Source organism: Anopheles merus, chromosome 3R (genome assembly GCF_017562075.2).
Source record: "Anopheles merus strain MAF chromosome 3R, AmerM5.1, whole genome shotgun sequence".
NCBI classification, from domain to species: Eukaryota; Metazoa; Arthropoda; class Insecta; order Diptera; family Culicidae; genus Anopheles; species Anopheles merus.
This window is the reverse complement of record NC_054084.1, coordinates 8,579,883-8,601,819: the sequence shown is the minus strand read 5'-3', so window position 1 is coordinate 8,601,819 and position 21,937 is coordinate 8,579,883. Positions and strand designations below refer to the sequence as shown.

Genomic DNA, 21,937 nt, shown 5'->3' with positions numbered 1-21,937 from the left:
TGAATGAAACTCGAGTAAAAGCAGATTTCAATACAGATTGTATCAGGGCAAAACACATGAAGAAATGTGAGGAAATTTAATCTTAAATACTTACTTTGCTTTCGCATTCTTCCATTTTTGTCATTCCAGTAAGAATGATTCCAGTAAGAAAGGAAACAAAACGGTGAGATAGGGTGAATTGTTGACGATGGAAAATAATATTTAATACAAATATTATTTATCTCCTTATTCCAGCTGTAGTCTTTCAATCGGATGATTTCTAACGATATTAATGCAACCCCCCTTCTGAGTGGTAAGTTTAAATAGTTAACTTTATTAACAACAGAAAAAGAGTGGGTAATAATTCTCAACTAACCGTGAAGCAAACCACGGGTGTTTGTTTGTTTGTTGCACGCTCCGCACCGGAATAGGAATCGTGGAAGTCGCGCACTTTTCGTTCGTATTTACATTAATGCTCCCTGTGCCCTTTCCTCTCTCTCTCTTTCTCTCTCTCTCTCTCTCTCCGCCTCTTAGTCTCCCTCTGTACACACACCTTTCGGTAATGATACACCGATGCTGCTGCAATAATCATATCATATGGCGCACGGCGCAACGCTCCCTTACAATCCCTTTTGATGAGATGTGTCCCTCCCAAAAGCACACACACACACACACACACCCAACCAAACATCGCTCAGTTATGATTATGGCCAAAGGTTAGCGGGCTCGGTAGGTGCTTTGACTTTTTGCGCTCGATCAGTTCGGCCAGCGTTTCGCGGTGCTGCTGGTGGCTAATGTAGCCCAGCGAGCCCGACCCAACCGTTACGCCGTTCGGCCCGTGGATGTAACCGAGCGAACCGGACCCGAGCGCAATCGGGCCGTGGTTCTTGGTGAGCAGGGGCGACCGCTGCTGATAGTCGGGCTGGTGCTGCACGCCGAACCGTGGATTGAACGTGTCCAGCACGGGCGGCGCAAACTGTGGCTGCTGCGGTGCAAACGACCCGTACAGCGGATCGTACGTCGTCGCCGTCGTGGGGAACTTGCTGCTGAAGTACGTGCTCGTCGGGTACGGGGTGCCGGCGGGTGTACGGAACGCACCGGAACCCTGGAGCAGCTGCTGCTGGTGGTACTGGTTCCGCTCCTGCTCCTCCGCGTGGAACTCCATCACGGCGTACTGCTTGAGGATGCGTCCGTCCGCGATGTACGTTTCCTCGTCGCCCAGGCTGAGATGGTTGCCGGTGAGGAAGGGAAACGGGGAGCCGTAGTTGGAGTACTGGAACAGATTGCCATTGAACAGGGCGGCGGTGGAGGGTTTAAGCGGCGACACTACGCGCCTGAGGCCATGGCTGTACGGGGCGATGGCGCCGTGCTGTGGTCGGTAGAAGGACGGAGGAGCGGGTGGCGAGGAGCCGTACGCCACGGAGGGTACCGTCGGGCGGGGAAAGTAAATGGCGGAGTGGGTGGGATCGGTGACGCTCAGCAAAGGATCTCTCAGATCGATGACGAGCCGCTTCTGCTTGATTCCTTTCGCCGAGACAGCGCCGTGGTAGGCAAGTACCAAAAGGAACAGGAGAAAGCATGTCGCTAACGGTGGCTGCTACCGATGGTGGTGGTGGTGGTGGGAAACAGGGGGAAAAGAAACGTAAAAGGATAAGGGATGAAAATTGGCTCTTCATATTGGAACTTGAAAGATAATGTACAATTAGAAGGAAAAAGTGCAATGGACTGGTAAGAGAAGTGCCATTTATTGGGAATTGATAATGCCGCGGAGGCGGCCATATGCTCGCACAATATAAATTGTCATGACTCATGTCATGTGCTTGAGTTTCATGTGAAAGTGATATGAGTGTTTGCTGTCGGGAAGTACCAACTATAACGACAGAAAATGCGTTGCAGTTGCTGCATTTTGTGAAACTCGTTAACATTGCAAAGCTGATCGACACCGCGGATCAGTGCACAGGAATCTTCGTGAGAGCAAGCATATGTCATATATTCTTGGAAACACTACTAGCCTGGGAAAATTGCATACCGAATCGAGTCATGCGTTGACCTCACATCAACTTCTGATTATTCTGCTTTTCCAATTTCAGCTTTTCCAGTACGCGGAAACTCGCGAAAGCATTTGCAATCACACATCTGCAGCACAGAATATGCGACGAACGATTAAGGATGATACGATTGAATGGATGGGCTGTACAATGTGTCGGATCGATTGCACTATAACACACACACACTATACAAAAAGGCAACACAACGCGTTTCAATGCTCGCGTGTGGCGTATGAAATGCGCGACCGAATGAGGCGTGCTTCCACAACAGCGTAACTAATCTCGTGCCGCCACACGGCGGTTGGAGGACGAATGGGTTGGCGCTCAAACATTCCCCATCAATCGATCTCACTTCGCCCGCTCTGTGAACCATCGATGATTTCGCTGGAAGATACACATCGGTTTCACATCTTCATTTACGACCGCAATCGATGCCGCTAAGGGCGAACCATTCCTGCACTTGACTTTTGCTGCTATCTTTCCATCTAGCTTGTTGTAATGTACCACCGTGCCTGCCTGCCTGCCTGGCACACCCTTCCGTCGACCAACAACGAGCATCGTCGTCGTCGTGTGCTTAGCCTTAAGGGTACGGTACCGGCTTTTGCCACCGCAATTACGTTTAATGAGGTGGCTGCTGCTGCTGTTAAAGAGGCGACGCAAGGCGCAAAGCGATACGGCATCGGATGATGGTGGTCACGATACCAGCGAGGGGGACTATTTATGGAACGTCCGGAATGAAGGAGTGTTTTGCTGAAGAGTGCATCAGTTTGCATCAAACCTTTGCTCTACTTCCCTCTCATCTGGAAGGGGGATTGGAGCTTTAGAGGAAGCTTTTCGTGTGTTTTCCTTATATGGAATGAACAGTTGTCTCTTTCAAAACGGTTTTGTGCTGCTGCATCCAACAAACGGTCATTATGCACCCTGAATGCTGCGCGGATGTCCTTGAAAGCGCTAAGTTGTGTGTATCTCACCTTCGCGAAAAAAGGCTTTATGTGTCCCAAATATCCCCAAATTGCCAAACGATGCTTTGATAGAAAATTAGCCTGGCAGCAATGTTCCAGTTTCAATTACGATCATAAAATTCATTGCAAAAATCGTGCAGCCCTGAAACCCCGGACAGTGTGTCTCCCCATTCACGAACATCCAGCGGGCCACTGGACACGGCGTCCATTGGTCGAGTAACAGTTGTAGCAGTTGTCGCGCAAAATTGCGTACCCGACGACGGTGTGATTAACTTTGATTGAATATTTCATCACGCTTTTGCCAGCCACAACCACACACAAGCACACACGGGTCGTCGCTTTCGCTCGTCCGCGCCGGATGAGAAGCGCCAATCCCGGCTGGTTAGTGCAGGTCCGCAGTAGCCCCCGGGGCACGCACCAGCTCCCGGTGTGTCAATTAAGCGTTTGGAGGGGGGCAAACAAACCATGCTACTTTGTGCAAAATGTGCGTCCAGCTCTTGCGGGACACACACACACACGCGCGCGGCAGATAATTAGAGTGACGCGCGTATTTACCGAGCGTTTGCGGACAGTCGGAGCACGAAGTGTGGCCAGGTGGCACGATTTTCTGGCGGGCCAGAACGGCCGGTGCGTTTTGCGTGATCCCAGTAGCACACTGAAGCGGTCGTGACGCATCGAAAGATGCATCGGTTGCTGTAGCAAAGAAACAACAGCAACCAAAAAGATCGTGCGTTTTCTGTGTGTCGTAATCCGGTTCGTTGGCTTGCTTTCATTCATTAAAAAAAAAAAACAATCCCCCCCGACAAGAGACTACACGGTGGTGGAAGTTCTTGGGACCAAACCCACTTTCCGTTCGTTTGACCCACACCTCCTTGGGGGGGTTAAACCAGTCCCGCAGTTCGAAAGTGATTCAGCCAAGCAAAAGTGGGCCAAACGGCGGGTGCTCGCGCTTTTCGTTTGGTTGCGTAATGGGCGATTCAATTTATCGCTACGCACCACCACCACGCACGCATCAGGAGGCAGTCCAGTTTGGTGCGTTCCCGATCTGTTCGGGCGAAAGCGACCGGCAACCTGCAAACGAGAACGATGAATGGAACAAACGGCACCGCGCCAGGGATAGAGGATGCGTGTGCAGGGGCGTCGTGTGCGCCCCGACAGAGACCGATGACCGATCGAGCAGACTGCGAACAGACTGCGAACAGACGGGTTAATCACCGGTAGAGTACACGTGGTTGACAGCCACCGGTTCTACTGTGACAGACAGCCGCTCCAATCGGGAGCACGATTATTGGTTGGACCGCTCCGTTGTCCCACGGCAGGGGTCAGGTTTTACCTTTCTTCACCGTATGAGTGTGTTTGCTTTTACCGACACCGGTTTTGGGGCTGGGGTTGAGCAGTGCAGTGAAATGCAGCTGTGACGCAAGGCAAACATCCATCCAGTGCACTCTGTCCTCTGACACCCCGGTTGGATGTCGATTTTTTACAAACGGCAAGCATACACGACGAACCCGAGCCCGAAGGGGGGAGGGGGGGGGGGCAAACGAACCGGTGAGAAATGTGTCACGTAAATCACCTCCAGGGGTGGTGTGCTTTCAAAGTGTGTGCGCGCGCGCGCCAACCAGCAGGTCCAGCTGTCCAGATTACGTGATAGTGGCAATAGTGCATGAGCATGAGTTTCTAATTCTTTGTTTTTTTTTAGGGGTTCGCCGCCTGCTGTCGTCCACACCCAAAGCCGAGAGTGTGCCCAGGTTCTATAGCAGCTAGGTCAGTTGTGGTGGTGCGTAAAGATATGGAGCCTGCTCTGCGTACGTTCACAGATGCATTCGCTCGCCACAGCTTGCATCAGCGATCGGGCAGGGAGGTGACTGGCTAGTATCGGGTTTTCGTTTGGATCGGGTTCGGATTGCGAGCTTTAATTATACTTTGTTTGTTTTTCACCTTCCATTGAAGCGAACGCCCTGCTTGTACTGCCCCCCTCCGACAGCAGCTGTGATGCGTGTAGAATCGTGGCGGCGTGTTGAAATAGTGGATTTGAATGCGTATCAATCACTCCATCGAGCCTCGGCCGTTGTCTGGTCGGTTTGTGGTATTACCACCAGTAGTGTGAAGGCAAGGGTCCGGTGCTTTTGGGTGCTGGATTAGTGCAACAATGTTGCAAAGTATGATGGAAAGGTGAAACAGGCAAAAACGAGCGATGTCATTAGACACAGACACGTTTTAATTAGTGACACATGTGTCGGGTTTGCTTTTGATGCTTTCGTGAACAGGGATTTATGATGGATTACAAGCAGATATCAACACACAGTTCCTCGTAGTAATTAATTTTATTTTTTTAAAGCTAACGTGTGCTCCCCATCAACCTAATAGAAGGAGTTGTGCAACAAAGTACTAAGCTCGCCGTGCAAATAGAATCACTTCAAGGCACAGCCAATCCACCAGTTCGATACCGAACGCGTTCAAAATAGGCAAACAAAAGCGGCTAATATTTACGACCTTCAATTATGCGGTCGTTATCCAATGATAGGGACCATGCCCGCCTCACTTTAAACGGTTCGTGCTTGCGCCGTGCCTCAAGAGGCTTAAAATATTGCCGCAAACACGATAATGATACAATGTAATTTAATAGCACAAACACCCAAACGGCAGCAGCCAAACGGGCGACCGAGTTGGATTAAATCCCACGGCGAGGATGATGGAAAATAATCAATATTTTCACGTCCCTTTGCTTCTTCTCTACCCGCGAATAAGGTGGGCTCTTCGCTTGGTCTGACGGTCCTGAAGTCGATCACTTTATCGCGTCATAACAATCAACTCAATCCGGCCTCTGGCGAGCTCTGTGAACGTTCTGTGAAGGAATGAAAAAAAAAAAAAACATTTGCCTGTCTCCCCGTTCCGTGTGCCTCTTCCTCGTCAGCCTTTTGCACTGTTGTTTTTGGTTCAATAAATTTTCATTTATCCGCACTTTATCGCTCCCCTATCGTTTGACCGCAATCAGCGTCCTGCTAGCGGGCAGATCAGATAAAGCCGCAGCTCCCTGCAGCAGCAGCAGCAGCAGCATCGTTTGCATTTTGTTGATTTTTCAATGATTCAATGCTTTTGGGTTGGGGAGCGGCGACTGAATTGCATCGTCGTGCTGTGTGTCTCCCACGGGCGCTGGGCTGCTTTGCGGGGTTCGCCCAGTGAGGCGCGATAAATTGAATTATCCAAAGTACGAAGCGCCGAACCATTGTTTGCTTTGCATTCGATGAACTGTGATGATGCTGCTGCTGCTGGAGCGGCTGCTATGCCACTCACAAAAGTTTTGCCCATTAAGTACAGTAGCATGGCTCCGCGTTGTGTAAATATCGAGTGTTTTTTGTTCACCTTTTTTCGCTCGATGCGACCTTGCCCCCGGGGGGAGAAATTACCAAAGCGTGAACAAATTGGCGAATCGCCCAATTCGTCGCTCGTTTGTCCGCACCGCTATCGTCGTCACATTTTATTACCACCGCTTTAAAGGTTAAATCACCGTGCCCGACCCTCAAAAGATGTGTGGGCTTATTGGAAAGCAAACACGAGAGTATCCGTTTGGTGAAGGGAAAAGAAAGAAAGAAAATAAGTGTGTCATTACACACACACAAAATGAATATACATCAAAAGTTTTTGATATTTTGTCACACAAACACACTCCAAAGTCGAAAGCTGCAAATTGATGCTTAAAGTATCACTAGCTCGTGTCATGCCATGCCCCCCTCGAAACCTCATCTCGGATGTATGGCGCTGTGTATATCCTGTTGAGGTTGTTTGAAGGACTTACTTGGAAATTCCAATAACCTTATAATGTCTGCCGTGCAGTATCAATATCACCAGGCTTATGAAAAGGCACACACCTCCTCCTCCTCCTGCTGGTGCCAACGAGCGGAGCGGATGCGGCACAAACACATCCTTTTTGCGCAAACATCACGCACGCACATCCTGTGTGCGCCCGGAACCAATGGATGTTGAGCTCGTGGAAGGATGCACGCTGGCTGCCACATGCGATGGATATATATGAATAGCTTTTGCTGCGTGTTTGCCGAAGCCCTGCTAATTGGTTGGATTGGTTTGCAGGATCCAAAAAAGGTTTAGTTGATTTGTTTGGGTGAAATGAATAAATTATCCAATTTTTGACATTCTTTGTGGCAAGTGAGTGTAAAAAAAATACAACTTTTGATTCGTTCCGACATTTCCTTCCGGATTTGAACTTTTCCCGGAAAAGAATGTGTAACACCCGGTGCACCCAGCGAATGCTGCAGCATGTGATGTTTTGTGGGGTGGCTGTGGTTCGTAATTGAATTACATGAGCAATCAGGCGGAATGCGTTCGTTTTTCTTTCTTCTTTGCCAAAGAAATCCTGTCCCGTGGATCTTTCAGGAACTTTGAAGTTTTTTCCCGGAATTGAATTACCATTTCCAAGAGAGCAAGTCGTACTTCCTCATCGCGATGCTGCTAGAAGTGACAATTTGCACTGCTTTTGAGAAAAAAACGAATGCCTGGATCTTTAAAGTGACAAATTTAACATCACTTTTCTTGCATCAGATAGCGGACTCTTCGGTTACACGAGTCTCCGGTTGCCATCAAAATTGGAACAACCGTTTACACGTGCAAGAATTAAATATTTCAAACCGCTTGGATATCTTGGCATCGTCATCAGCATCAGAGATAAGTGACGGTGTGGTACGGTTGAAGAAAAAAAAACCATACCCCAGCACCGTGTTTGTGTTTGGTGTACCTTCCAATACTCATACTTCCAATCTTTTGCATCTCCTGTAGTAGGTCCTTTCACTTCGGTTTGGGAAAACCTCCGTCCGTACTAGAAGTTCTGCGTGCGTGGTTCTTTCAAAGCAGGCACACGCACCAGTCAGTAGTGACATCAAATTACACCAGCCGTACCAGCGCGGTTGCCTGTTACACGATCTGAAGTGTCACTCCATAACGTGCAGCGCGGGCACTTGTGTCAGTGGAGAAGATAAAATCCACCCCATGACTCCCTCGTTGCAATAAGGGTGCAATATCGTGATCGGTAATAACCCGAACCTACCCCACGCGAGTCACGACTCCCCTCGAACTTGGAAGCGAAGAAGCACACAAACGGTCGCGATCGACAGCCGCACAATGCTCGCCAACACACGGACAGGCTTATGTCTCAGGTGCCAGGGACGATGCTACCTCGAAAACGGAGCGCGTTGAGTATGATTTATGACACCGGCTTCAGCAGTCAACATTGCTGATGACGCTGATGAGCGATAGCTTTATATGTTTCATATTATGCTATTTGTAGGCATTATTTTTTGCGGTTGTTGCTCATGTTTCACGGTAAAGCATGGCAGCCACCGAACGATCACGAATCCGAGGTGCGATTGAACACATTTTTCATTGACGGGGGGTAGCCGTCATATGATGAAGAGAGCAGCATCATGTTTTGAGCTGTCAGCGGCGAATGAATCAGTCCTTGTTTAAGCGTTACCATTATGAGGTGCCCAGCGAGGGATGGTCAGGATGTTGGAAGGAAGATGACAGGGTCAGCAGCGACAGCAGGGACAGGGAATGCGATCTAGGCCGCCAGGTGGACTCGATCCCAAAGATGGTGTAAGTGTTTTTTGAGAAACTGAACTTTGACACTTTATCACTCGATCATCGGCTGCATTGCATTGCAAGTGCTTAGAACTCGCGCTCAAGATCACACAAGAATTGGGGTTCTATTTGCACCTAGAAGGTTCACTTTCGTCGGAATGATTCTCTCAAGTCACAGCGGTTCATTTTCCAATTGCACATGCACATCCAAACAAATTGGGCCAAAAGAATGATCTTGGGTTGTCACATTTGTCACGCACGATCCACAAACACACTGCCTAGCAGCACCGCTATCCACGTGGGGCGCGCTAAATCCGATCCACTCTCACTGCCTGCTGTCTGGCTGCAACTTCACTTCACTGCACGCGACACACGAGAGCGCCCGCGCTACTAAATGCTGTGACGTACAAATTTGCACTGAAAACATCCGACCGAAACAAGTTCACTTTATAATAGCGTTGCAGCGTGCCCAGGCTCTGTGCCCTCTCGTTTGTAGGCTGTGCGTTTTTTTTTCTCTTGCTTCTTCTTGCTTCTGCATTAAGATTTGTGCTGAACTAGTAGCGCCCCTCCTTTTCGGGGGGAGAACGAACGAACGAACGATCGCGTATAGACGACGAACCCACCCAAACGCGCGCTGCAGGATCGGCACGGAAAGGCTCACGGCATTGACGGAGGAAAGGGAAACCCCCGAGTGGCGGCGGTGGCAGTGGTGGTGGTGGTGGTGGTAGATGTCTTTTGTTTTATTTGCTCTGATCGTGCCTCTGATCTGTGTACGAAAATCCGCCCTAATACCACCTGCCGGTCGCACTGCCTTTGATGCGGTTTGCCTTTTTCGGGGTACGAGGTGGTGCTGGTGGCAACGGTGGTATGTTACGATCAGTCACCGATCGGTTGATGCTTTTGGGTTCGTTGCTGTTCGCGTTCGCTGTCACGGGGTCGGCATCAGAAGAGGCCGAGCTGCTGCTCCGGTGGTGATCGGTACTCGTCGCTCGACCGTGCATTGAAGTCTTTCATTCATTGACCGATCGACAGCGGTCGGTGGCGGGCGGTGGTTGGGCACAGCATTTGGATAGTAAAACTTTTATTTTTGCACAAAACCATTTTGGTGGACAGAAAAAAGGAAGAGGGGAGGTGACAGAAAGCAGTGTAATGCGAAGAAAAATGGGCCACCTTTTCAGCGCGAACCATTTTCATCACACCCGGGCCAATGGACTCGGCGCCTGATTCTTGCCACTCTGCACCCGCTTCCCTCCTCCTGCTCGCCAGGGGATCCTTGTGTGCAGTTGGGAGTTGAAAGACAAATGATGATTATGATTATGCTGTGGCTTTTGTTTTAGACCGCTCTCTACCACGGTCGGAAAGGTTAGTTATGCTTTTTAAGTGTTACAAAATTCACAATTCAGCAATTTTCGTCTGGGCCGGTTTTAAAGGTCAAGCATTTGCGTTAAACCTATCATGGTTGGTTGGTGGCTTCCGAGACCAACTGGTTAAAAGGGCAACCGCGGTACGGAACGGTAAAGGGAGCTTTTTTAAACGATAATATTCAATTTGCTGATCGTTCTGAGTCTGTTGGCGTTTAGTAATTGGTTAATGGGTGACTCGCTGGTTTGCTGTTCCCTTCTCCAGCATGTCGACGATGACAATTTCCAATCGTTTTTAATGCTCTCGTGGACACGATCACCGATACAGAAGCCACCACGGTTGATCTTTATGTCCATCCACACCCATTACCCGTGCTGTCAAGCAGCTAAATCTCATCTCGTACCCGCACACGATAGTGCGATACCTTTGAATAATGACCCATTTATGAACCATAGACGAAGAAAAAAACGGGGCGTCCCCCTGAAAAGCGGTAAAAGGGCCTCGGCTTAAAGCTGCCCTCGAAGAAGAAGAAGAAAAAACAGCCCCAACCCTTCACAATTTATTGCCTCCTTGGGGCGGCGTGCGTCAGCGCTAATCGAAAAAAAGCAGCCACAGACTCTCCTACCCTTTTTTAGTTAATCGTTTCTAAACCATCGAATCGTTGTCGTCGCCAATGACACCGGGCAGGGCAGCGTTTGCCGCCATTCTAAAAAAGGGCGATCTCGGTGCGTGAGAAACATAACGTTCAGCATCACTTCCATCGCCACGTCGACCTGGCTGGATGGAGATGTCACACCGTGTGTTATGTCACGGACGGAAACAGCGAACCACCACGTGGTGGTGGTGGTGGAGGTCAACACCTGTGGAAGCGCCACAGCTTTCGCGCATGCAACATTGCCGCCTCGCAATGGAATGAAATCAAACAATCAATCACTCCGGCGGCATGGCGAGAAGAATGGCGAGAAGAATGTGTGACAGTTTGGTGTGAATTATTTATTGCCAGTGACGAATAGGGTGAACCTCATTGTGCGCAAGGAATTTCACGATCTCAAGGCGAAATGGTTGTGTGCGATCTGAGCAGTGCAGTTGGTCGCGTTTGCAGTTTTAATTAAATTAAAATTGCCGGCGGTTTGCTTTTGTGTCTAATCTCGTCGATGGTGCGATAAGATGTACAATCAGCAGCACAATTGTGGAACTAACGGCCAAACTGAGCTTTGAATTTTGTTGGGACAGTGTAAGATAAACCCAACAAATCCTTGAAATGGTATTATTCCATTTCTTGCTAACTATTTATTCAGTTCAGATGCCAAAACGTTGAATCTTCCCTAATTATTCGAGAGCTTCTCCCTCTCTGTCTTAAGTCTTCATTGATATGCATACACGTGTTTGGGTGTGGAGGGTGAGATGTCAACACACACACACAAAAATCCCGTCCGCCGAAGAAAGCAAGTGCCTTATCATTGCCAAACATTAAATTCTTCCCTTTTGCTCCTCAGATAAAGCCTTTCCGCTTGGTTAAAAGCCATTCAACCGTGGACAAGCTCTCCGCAATGAATATTGATGAAGTTGTAGTAACCCACGCGAAAGGATTTCGATCCCGTCTGCAGGCTTTATGTAAATCATGTTATCGCCACGTTTCCCGAACACGAGGTGGGAAAGTACATTTCCTTAGCATCCCTCCCGTCTATCTGTCCTGCAAACGAAGCATCAACGCGTAGCTTCGTAAACAAACAATATTGAACTAAAGTTAGACTTAGCTAACCTGCTGGGGGCGCCCACCGACGGCAGCTCCGCAGTTGTGTCGCGAAACCTTGCAAAAGCAATTAAAAGTTTGCAGGCGGAACGGAAATGGGGTCGAGGGGTGGGGGGATACTTTTTGGTATCTATCGGAAAATTGGCACTCAAAGTCTCGGTCCCCGACTGTGTGGTGGTCGATTTGTTGCGATTAGCTCCAATGGCACGGGCGAAGGGGGTTTTCAATTGACCGAGCGATAGTGATCATTTCATTGATTGCAGTTTTTTTTTTTATTTCGCCTGCTTGTCTACGTGTGATCGTGTGCGGCCCACTGCTATCTATGCTGCTAGAAGAGTGCATTGTGTGTTAAAGGTCACTGGTCAAATGGATATGGAGCTAAGGTGGTGCCACCGTGTCTCGGGAGAAGTCGCGCGATCCTTTCGCTTGTGAGCGAGCCCCGTCCACTTTGGTCGTCCCGCTTTGGCTACACCCCAGTGCGACGGTGCGTTGAGATGGCCGTGGGCAATATGACCGAATCGGACGTTCGAGTACAAATCGGTCGGTACCAAATTTGTGTGTTCTGGCTGGTCAAGTTTGAGCGGGCAGCACCCGTGAGGTTGTAATCAATAGGAGCGTTCTACAAGCTCTGGCCATTTAGGAGATGATCGTTGCAATTGCGATTGATATGGCCAGCACAGTGGGAATGGTAGCGTGGTTTCGGTGGTCATTATTCAAATGTTGTGTATTTTTAATGATTTTTTCAATCAAATCGGTATGTCTACGACGTCTGACATCATTTGTTACTTCTTAATTTGCTACTCTAAAACATAAATCACACAAACAGTGTAATATGGTAACAATTTGGTCACTGTTACCTATTCCCGTTTCTGGCTACAGTCCTAAGATGATTATCTATTTATGCTTTAAGCCACTTCGCCACTACCAAGATCTTGTCTGTTAGAAAACAAGCTGTGATAACTCTCGAGACAGCAATAATGTTCCATTTTTATCGTGTGATGATGCTGTCCAACATTAATGTTTTCCTACAAAACAATCGCAGCTGAATTTAATTCATTCCAATGAAATACACTCCAATCGACTTTTCTTTCTTTGCACCGCTCACAATTTTCTCCCGCTTGTAAATCATCCCCCCCCCCCTGTGCATAGTATACATTAATCTTCTAAACTCAATTTTCCAGTGCCAGTGCCGGAGGCGTGTCGCTAAGTAAAAAGAGAAAAAAAAGTTTGCCACTTTTGCTTTCAGCTCTCACAGCTGCCCGTGATTGCTGTCTCACGCCCGGCTACAAATCTTCGCTTGTAAACGAAACCGAAAACCGCCGAAACAAGCAAAAGAAAAAAATAAATAAAACGACTCACTTGTGCCGCTAAACCACCTTTAATGTGGAGCACTTATTTGGTATAAAAGGCAAGCGACGAACGTACCACCCCTGCTGCGTCACCCTTGCCGTGTTGGTCTCGCTGGACGTTTTGTGCATCGGTTGGGCTTTTGCATCAGTTTTAGGGCAATAAAAGTAGCCGTACACCACCCTCTGCAGCCTGCTGCCTGTCCCGCTTTGCTGACGGGCGGCGACTACTGCACTTTTGGCGTTTTGCGGAGGGGCCATCCGTTCATGGTATGAAGAATTTATTGCTGCGATGAATCCGACACGACAGGGCCTACCTCCCCGTCTCACCACTGACGGAGGTTGACGGTCCCCGTTTAGCAAGAAGAGTTTTTAAGTTTATTGTCGCTCTGTATGTGCGATGTGTTGCGCTTAATTCTTCTCCAAGTGGGGCAAGCGCGGTGTTGTTGCAGAAGCAGAAGCGTGGTTCATCTTTCGGTCCAGGAGAGCAATCTAATTTAGCCATTGCCATCGTAAACATCTCCTTAAGCCGCAAGCCCCCCCCCCCCCCATGCTACCAACATTAGAACTAAACTGGCCGAACTGGTGGGAAACGAACCCCGAAGCCCCTCTTTTTAAGCTGCGATGTGCTCGAGTGGACCAGTTTTTTTTTGCGCCACACCACGTTGCTTTCGATTCCAGCAAAGGGAATCGATGGTTTTGTTTTGCTGCTTGCTGCGATGCTTTATGCAGGTCACATCACATCCGCGCGGTGTGCTGCAGCAAACCCTCCCAGCGAATGATGACGAGTTGTTGTGTGCCCCCGGGCGGGCGGGCTGGCTAGGTTTTAGTCCGGGGGCCCTATTGGGAGCACCCACACTGCTCCTCCTCGTCCTCCTCCCTGTGGCACTGGTCATGCATATGACCTTTTAAGTCTTTGGCGCGATCCGAATGCGTCCATTCGCGCGAACGATGATGGCAGACAGCCAGGCAGGCAGGGTAATCTCTTACTTCGATCATCGTTCGCGTGCTCTCGCTCTCTCTCTCGCGCACACCACAAACCCATGTAATGATCTTGTAAAAACCCTTTTATTCCACCTCGTAGAAACAGAGCACAGGGGGGGTCCCTTTATAGTAAGGGGTCGAGTGGCTGCGAGCTGGATCTCTGATCCACGCGGGGCCAAAGGGCGTTCACTATAGGGCAGCCTTGCACACCGAGGAAAAAGGGAATTAGAAAGAAATTATGATCTCTCAAGGTAACGCTGTCAATTATAGCCGATCGAAACACAAACATAAGCACACGCGCACACACAAGTGTGTGATGCCCTTCGCTGCCACCCATTGTGATTTTTTTTGTTTCATACATCTGTTCGATTGTATGCGACAAACGGGAGCGACAACATTTTAAAACTAAAACTTGAACCCTTTTGCCCGTGCACCCCGGTCAGCGGGTCAGTGGGCTAAACCCTGCAGCGAGAGCAGCACACAGAGCCAAACACACGGTGAGGTGGTAGGCAAATTTGTACGATTGTGCGCTCCAAAGTGATCGCGCATTGACTTTCCATTTTTGGGGCGCGCGTTCCCGTACCCCCTGGTTTAGCATACGAGACCGACTTGCGCTTGGGAGACACGGCCAATCGGAAAACACAGTTGTGAACACGTGTTTACCTGACCGCACGAGAAGCGCAAAGGGAATGAATGGAAAAAAAGTCTTCTCCACCACGTGATCTATCCCAACCACGCCGCAACCGATCACAGCTGGCCATGCTTCGCTGGTTGAGCATGGTGAAAAATATAGGGAATGACACCTTTCCACAGGGAGTGACAGTTTACAGCTGTGCTGTAAACCAGAAAGCAGGATTAGTGGAGAAACTCACTGTTCGGTGTTGTGGTGTTTTTCGGTGTCGGTGTCCACTTACGCCTGCACGTCAACAGGCTGCAAGCTGAAGACAAAGTTGTGACTAGCGTTCGGTGCTAGTTTGTTATTAGTGTTGCAGTGGAAACGACCGCTGCAGGAGAGCTTAACGGGGAAATAGTTTTCCTGGAGCAGCAGCTTCAAATGGAATGGGAAGCATTCTTGAAATTGGAAAATGCTTGAATACACTGAATGCTGCAATGGACAGCGCTGGAAGGTAATCGTGCAACAGGGCGTAAATCCTGGGTGAGTTGGCAGGAGTAGTACTTTTGCTCTTGGATCCGGACATCCGGACATTCTTGTTCCCGTTGAGGTTGGCTAACCTCACGGTTGACGTATTTGATTTCCTGATAGAAAGTTTTATAATCTCACATTCCCCTGGTCGAAAACGCTGACAGCGGCCACATGCAAGTTTTGTCATGCCATCGCTCCAAAAATGCTCGGTTGAAGGGATTTTTCTATTATTTTTTCCAATTTTTCATGTTCAAATTGAACGCCATTTTAACCTCACGGGGACGCAATACAATTAATGCTCTTGCTGTTTGTTAATTTACTTTTTATTTATCTCTAAATATTACCATTATTTAACAATTGCATCACACCTTCAAACCCGGTGACAAATTATTTATTTGCACAATTTGCATCACTGCCAGACAAAACCCACTGCACTGCCGCTGACGGTTGAGCTGACAGCAGCAGCATACAGCGAGAAGGTAAATAGGCGAAACCGCAAACAAAAACATCCATCCACCCTCCCGAGCTGGCAAAATAAATATCGCCAATTTTCAATTTAGCATCTAATAACAATATTCAATCGGATACTGCAGTGCAGAATCTCGTCAACGCATTCCGCCCGTGGGGAGGCGACTAAGACGTTGAAGTGTGGTTGGGCACGATTTTACGAGTGTGTTTTGCTGCTGCTCTCATCCCAAGCCCTTTTGTCGCTCTTGCACCATCGCTCCGAGGGTGCTAAAGTGCTGAGAGGGCGCAAAAAGGAAAGAAAGAAGCAATACACACGCACACACACACACACACACACACACACACCCGCAAAATAAACACAAACTGTCAGCAGTGCCAGCAGCTTTAAAGAAGAAGGGTTGGATACGCTACCGAGACGGCGTTAAAGAGACATTTATAAAAAAATGGAGAAAAAAAAACATCAAATCATAACACACTCAGGTGTGCCTTTCGGGTCGGGGTGTTGGATGTGAATTTGATTTCCCAAGAATTATGCCCCTCACCCGCATCCTCTCAACTCCCCCCCTTTTAACAAGCTCAATCGGATGGATGCAGCTCGTGTATCGGTATGTTTGCTGCTGCTAAATGGTAACTGTCAGGCTGGTGGAATGAAGAAATAAATTATTAATTTGTCTTTAAACCCTTCACAGGCTGGCGCTCGCATGGCGCTACCGCGCTGCAGGAAAGAAAAAAAGGGCCAAACAACTAGATCAGGCGTGACTGGCGTGAAGCCGGTGGAGGTGTTTGGGCGCCGACAGCAACGGAAATGTGTGTGTGTGTGTGTGTGTGTCGGTGTCTGTGTACTGGAACGGAAGCTGGGCAGATGGGCAGAAGCGACAGACACACACTGATGGCGGTGCAGCAGTGGCCCTTGAACCCTCGTCAGCCACGTTTTGCTGCGCGCGCCTACACATTGCGGAGAAAAAAAAAAGAATTCGACACGATTTTCAACTTTAAGCCGCCGGAACGGAGCCCAGTCTGACATGAGTGTGTCGGAAAAGTCGATGAAAACACACACGGCCGTCGGTGGCAATCGGGTGAACCGACACACGACGGATTGTGTAATAGAAAATCGTTATTGATTTGGGTTACTTGCGTAGGCGCGAATGGGCAAGCACTCGTCCAAATATTAGTAGCTGGTTGGAGTCAACCTAACAAAATGTGTAGAAATGGAAGATAGTCCAAAAAAAGAGCTACCGTTGGAGAGGTTTGATTGGAGGTGATTCAATTTCCTATTTTAAGTGACTGACTGGTATAGTTGACCTTTTTTGGAAGTTACGTTATCGTTTCCAATTCGTCGATTACGGTACATTAATCGCACTTACCATATTTTTTTTTTAAGAATTTAAACAAGCTAGAGGCTAATTTCTGAGAGCTTTTAAAGTTATGACTTTTTCAGTTTAAAAAGGTTTCAAAATGTCCTGTAGGTTTTCGTTGAAGCAAAAAATCCAGAATGAACCTCCAGAAAATCCTCGGTCGGTCCTTCTAAAAGAACAAAACTCCTATAATTAGGCATAGCCTTAAAGGCTACTGTTGCTTTGAATGATACAAAAATGGGTTGAAAAAATCCCGTGCTGGAAAGAACATGCTTGAGGGACACCACTCTAATTTTAATTACTTTTGGAATTGGTTGGAACTGAAACTAATTGAACTTTGGGAAGTTGCCATGTAACAACACACCTGATTTTGAAAGGATGTTATACCTAGAAAAACTCAATTCACTTTCACGCTTATCACACCCAATGCGTGGGAAACATGGGCAAAAGCATCGATGCAAAAACCGTCCACCACCACCCAACCAACCGAGCCACACAGATAGTGGCTGCCTTTGTTCTGGCCATCGCCTTTGCAGTTCATGCAGCATTCATATGTGGTTAGGGGAGATGAGAGAGCATTGGGTAAGCAACCGTGCCAGTGTCATGGTTTTGGAGCTCGAAGCGCCCAGTAATTTGCTGCTTCATTTAATGCGACACCGACGTTCGTGCGTCCAAAGCCACCGCCCTGCGGGATGCTGCAAACACGCGTAAACGATCCGCGAGCGAACTCGCGAGCGCATCATCAAAGGGGTCTGCGTTACCATAAGCACCGAAATGATGTTAATACGGTGCGCGATGGTTGCTTGGTTGCTAGCGCGATAGTTTCTCGACGCCTTTCCGCCGCAGCAACTATTCAACAATCTAACCCGACCCGTCTATCTTGATCTTTGGCTCCGACCGGAACGCGAATATGCAGCATCCCCGCAGCAACGAACATCAAACGCACCAAAAGCAAAAAGCTCTCTTCACGGTTCACGGTAATTTGCAAAAGCGCGCGATTGCTGCGCGTTGATATTATTATGTTTGTCGTGCTGCCAGTTTGCTGTCTTTCCTTGTGCGCCGTCCAACAAACAAAATTAATACCCTCGTAGGTGGTTTGTTTGTGCGTCCTGCGTCGGTCGGTCGGTGTGTGCGGCTTATGATTTATAGAGAGGATGTGAAAAGGCTATTTTCATACGCGAAAAAAGTGGAACGAAAAAAAAAACGTTTTAGCACGCAAAAAAACAAGAGCAACGAGCATGCAAAAGTTGTGTAACAACCTGCGGTAACAATTAGTAATTAAAAATAGCAAACAAGGGGCGAGGTTTATAATGGGGCTATTTTTTTATTATTGTTGGTGCTCGTGTATTTTAAACAATGAACCATGTGTTTGCCCTTTTAAATGGCAATAATTAGCAGAATCAGTTGAACCATTTCATGCGGTACGGCGCTATTTTGATCGCGATGGTTTTTTTGATGTTTGCTGATGTTTTTGCTTTTCATTTGATAGAATTCCATTGTTTCTTTTACTGTGTGTATTTATAATTTAATTTTGATTGATAAACCGATTCCGTAGAATGACGAGAACAAATACCACTCAAACTAATTACACAATTTATGTATTTATATCGTACTGATATTTAACTTCAAACAGCAAAGTCTAAAAACTCACATAACTTTAATTTATTTCCTACAGAGCCATCTGGATAGGATGATAACCGGCAATCGATGTGATTTGAACAGTGGCAAACATACTGGTAAGTGTCGCATTGAATTCTATTTAATTACAAATAAATGTAAAATTGAAAGGGATAACGCTAAGCTAACTAACAACAATAACATACTTAGAAAGGTTCTGAACTCCCGTTCACGTGAGAATACAAATATTAAATGGAAACACAAATAATTAGAGCACTCGCAGCTCCTCAATATCTAGCCCTTCCATCTAAACCCCTTTTGCCAACATTACCCAATTGACGCACCGCATTAGGTGCCATTAAAATTAATAAGCTTCAATAGGAAACCACTCATTTCACCCACCCAAAAGGAACCCACCGGTCCCCTTCTAACAGCACGGTAGCGTCAAACGATTCATAAACTTTTGAACCCAACAACAAACCGGACAAGCCCACCAAACACGGCCTGACGGACTGGACTGGACTGTCACGTCCAGATAATGAGCACATTAGCCCGATGCACGAGATCCGCTGCTTATCGGCTGCTGGCGCGGGGCTTTAGGTATTAATAAAGTGAGCCCTCCCCGAGTGAGCCGGGCTAGGGCCCAACCTACCCGCGGTTGTGCAATTGAGCGTGTGTGTGTGTGTGTGTGTGTATCGACGGCGTTAAAGAGCGACTGGCTAAGACGTTCACTTTAGCGCCGCAAGACTGCCCAAGATCGTGCCAACCCTTCCCATACGCACATACAGCGAGAGGTAGTCCGGAGCCCTTTGGCGACGAGAGCCCCGTCGTGGAAAGTTCGTTGATTTATTCTACTTAATTGTAGCCAACAACGGACCCGTGCGCACGCCGACAGGTTCATAGGTTCTTTCTTGGGCTGCTGCTGCAGCTGCACGCAAGCACGCACGCGATCTCGTGACATCGCACGACCGACGTCACACCTTCTCTCCAAGTGATCGCTCTCTGGTAGTGTTTTGTTTTGTTTGGTTTTTTTTTGGCCGCCGGCACCTTACACCAGCACCTCGAGTGGCCTTCGCCATTGTCAACGTGAGGCCGCGCTTGAAGCGAACACCTTGATCCGTGGCGGTGCCGTGACAATATCCGAAAGCTAGCCCATATTTCAACCGCAGCACTGTTGACGGAATTCTATTGATGGGTGGTAGTGACCGAGCCGTCCGGCCTTACCTAACGGTGGGCGCTCGAAGCGATTCGCCATGGCGCAATCCGGGGCGTGCGGTCAGGATGTTGGGCAGTTAAACTTTGGGCAGTGGAAGAGAAGCTCTCTCGGAACGGCGGAAAAGATGCCGCACAGAAACACACATTGGCACTATTTGCCACCGATCGGTTGATCGTGAACTGAACCGCGTGAGGAGGGCTGTGCTCCGATTACTCACGGCCGGTCGACCGTAACGACCGTGTAGTTCAAGTTCACCCTGCCCTGTCTGCGCTTTCTTTGCAGTGATCCATCCATGCGGGCGGATGTTGTTGTGGATGCCGATTGTGCAACCTGTTACCGAATTTTACGCTCTCCGAACTCGCGATCACGGGATGAATAATGGATGAGAAACACAGTGCACCAGTGGGACGGACAAAGCGTGGAACGAGACGACCGAAACGTTTTTCGGATATGATCTTGATCTTCATTTAATTGCTTTAATATGGTTTGTCGAGGTTATGCGCTTTGTTGGTATCTTTAACCGTCCTTCCGTTGGGTGGGCGTGTAGAAAAAAAAACGATAAACCATTCGTTTAGCAGCGATTTGGTAGCATTTTTGGGCGCGGACAAGAGAAGAAGAAATACAAATTGAATATTTTACTTTATTTTTAAATTCAATAAGGGGATTTATTTATTTTCAATAAGGGGAGGTTGCAATTGATGACACTAGGAGATGCTGAAAATAGGTTATAATAATACATTTTTCTCCTCCACAACATATACCAAGAGATCATATGAACTTGGTTTGATTCTGATCGAGAGTCGAACTGTCGTCGGTGGTGTATGAATGTGAGCGCATAGCTCGTGACCATGGAGATGGATTGTATGGTGCGTGTTTTTTGCCCAACAAAAAGGATTGATTAGATCATGTAACTTGAAAGGGTTTTCTCTCGTCCATGATTTTGATCAATTTTCGAGAGAGAATTTGAATTTACTGTTCCAGAATAAATGAATTTTGAAGTAAAACTTGAGCTCACGTCTACTATATTGCCTTCTAAGGCTCACTTGTGTGATAGAGTTACACGACACTCTAGTGCAATTTCTTCGCAATTCCCTTGCTACTCCTGCCACAACGGATCACTGTCCAATCAATCGACAGGTCTCGTTAGCAGACGACTACCAGTAGCGACGATTGGCCTAATCGTATCATCGGCCCAACAAACCCCCATTGCCTCACCACCAACAGTGTGTGTCCTGGTCATTGCGCCTGTCGCTTTGCTCCATTTCACAAGCGGCCATTACCATTCAACTTCCCTCCTTCGAGGTCCGTGGCCAATTCGGAGGTTCGACAGATATTCGCATATCGGATATCTCTGGCCAGCAGCACACTAGCACAACACGATCATTAGCATGCGATTTTAGATGTACGTGACATTTGGACGCTTTGCCGATCGGTCACGACTTTTCAATTAGACATGGCCCCACCGGCCCGGGTCAACTGACCGTGTCTGGTGTGTCAGCCAACAGGACCACTCTCGGGGTCACCATACAAACACTAACACACACGGTGGCGGTTCGATTTGCGCATGCCAATTCGTGTTGCTGTTTCAATTTCTCGCTACACATGTTTTCGGGGGTGAAGTGAAACCGTTAGTTGATTGACGAACCTGCTGCTACTGCTGCTGCTGCTGCTTGAACAAATGCCCCTCGAGCGCACCTCGCAACCCAGCAAGGCGCGCGATCGTGGCGAAAGATTGGCGAAGAAATTGCTTGTCGCGGACGGATCAGATAAAGCGGGAATCCCTTACCGTAGATTGGACGGTTGTGGCCTGAGGCTGTCGGCATGAAGGGGTTTTTTTTGCGAAATGACTCATACCTTGGTGTTGTGGTTCGTTCTGCACGTGCATGCTGTCGTTATGCTGTCGAAGCAACGATTTATTGGGGTAAAAGCGCCTCAAGGGAAGGGATCGTGTAAAAAAGTGGTGATTTTTGTGTGAAAATTGAAAACAGTTGATGAAGTATGGACACATTAAGAGACCTTTCTAACCGCTCTGTGCACTTACCATCATTCATTTCAAACCCCAACATTTCGGATGATTCGCTCTCCGCCCACATTTATGTTCGAACCATTTC

General features: G+C 48.1%; 1 protein-coding gene across 2 annotated transcripts; it reads right to left on the bottom strand.

Annotated features, from left to right (window-relative positions):
* Positions 1–297: 297 nt before the first annotated feature.
* LOC121597400 lies at positions 298–8,992 on the bottom strand. Of its 2 annotated transcripts, none has more exons than XM_041923131.1 (2): positions 8,475–8,992; positions 298–1,576 (listed from the first exon to the last, which is right to left on the bottom strand). In XM_041923131.1, exons 1-2 carry the CDS (start codon positions 8,475–8,477, stop codon positions 674–676), a joined length of 906 nt encoding a protein of 301 aa, XP_041779065.1. In that variant the 5' UTR covers positions 8,478–8,992; the 3' UTR covers positions 298–673. The 2 variants fall into 2 exon arrangements, with proteins under 2 accessions (XP_041779065.1, XP_041779066.1); XM_041923132.1 differs by having other exon boundaries at positions 298–1,573.
* Between the last annotated feature and the right edge of the window lie 12,945 nt (positions 8,993–21,937).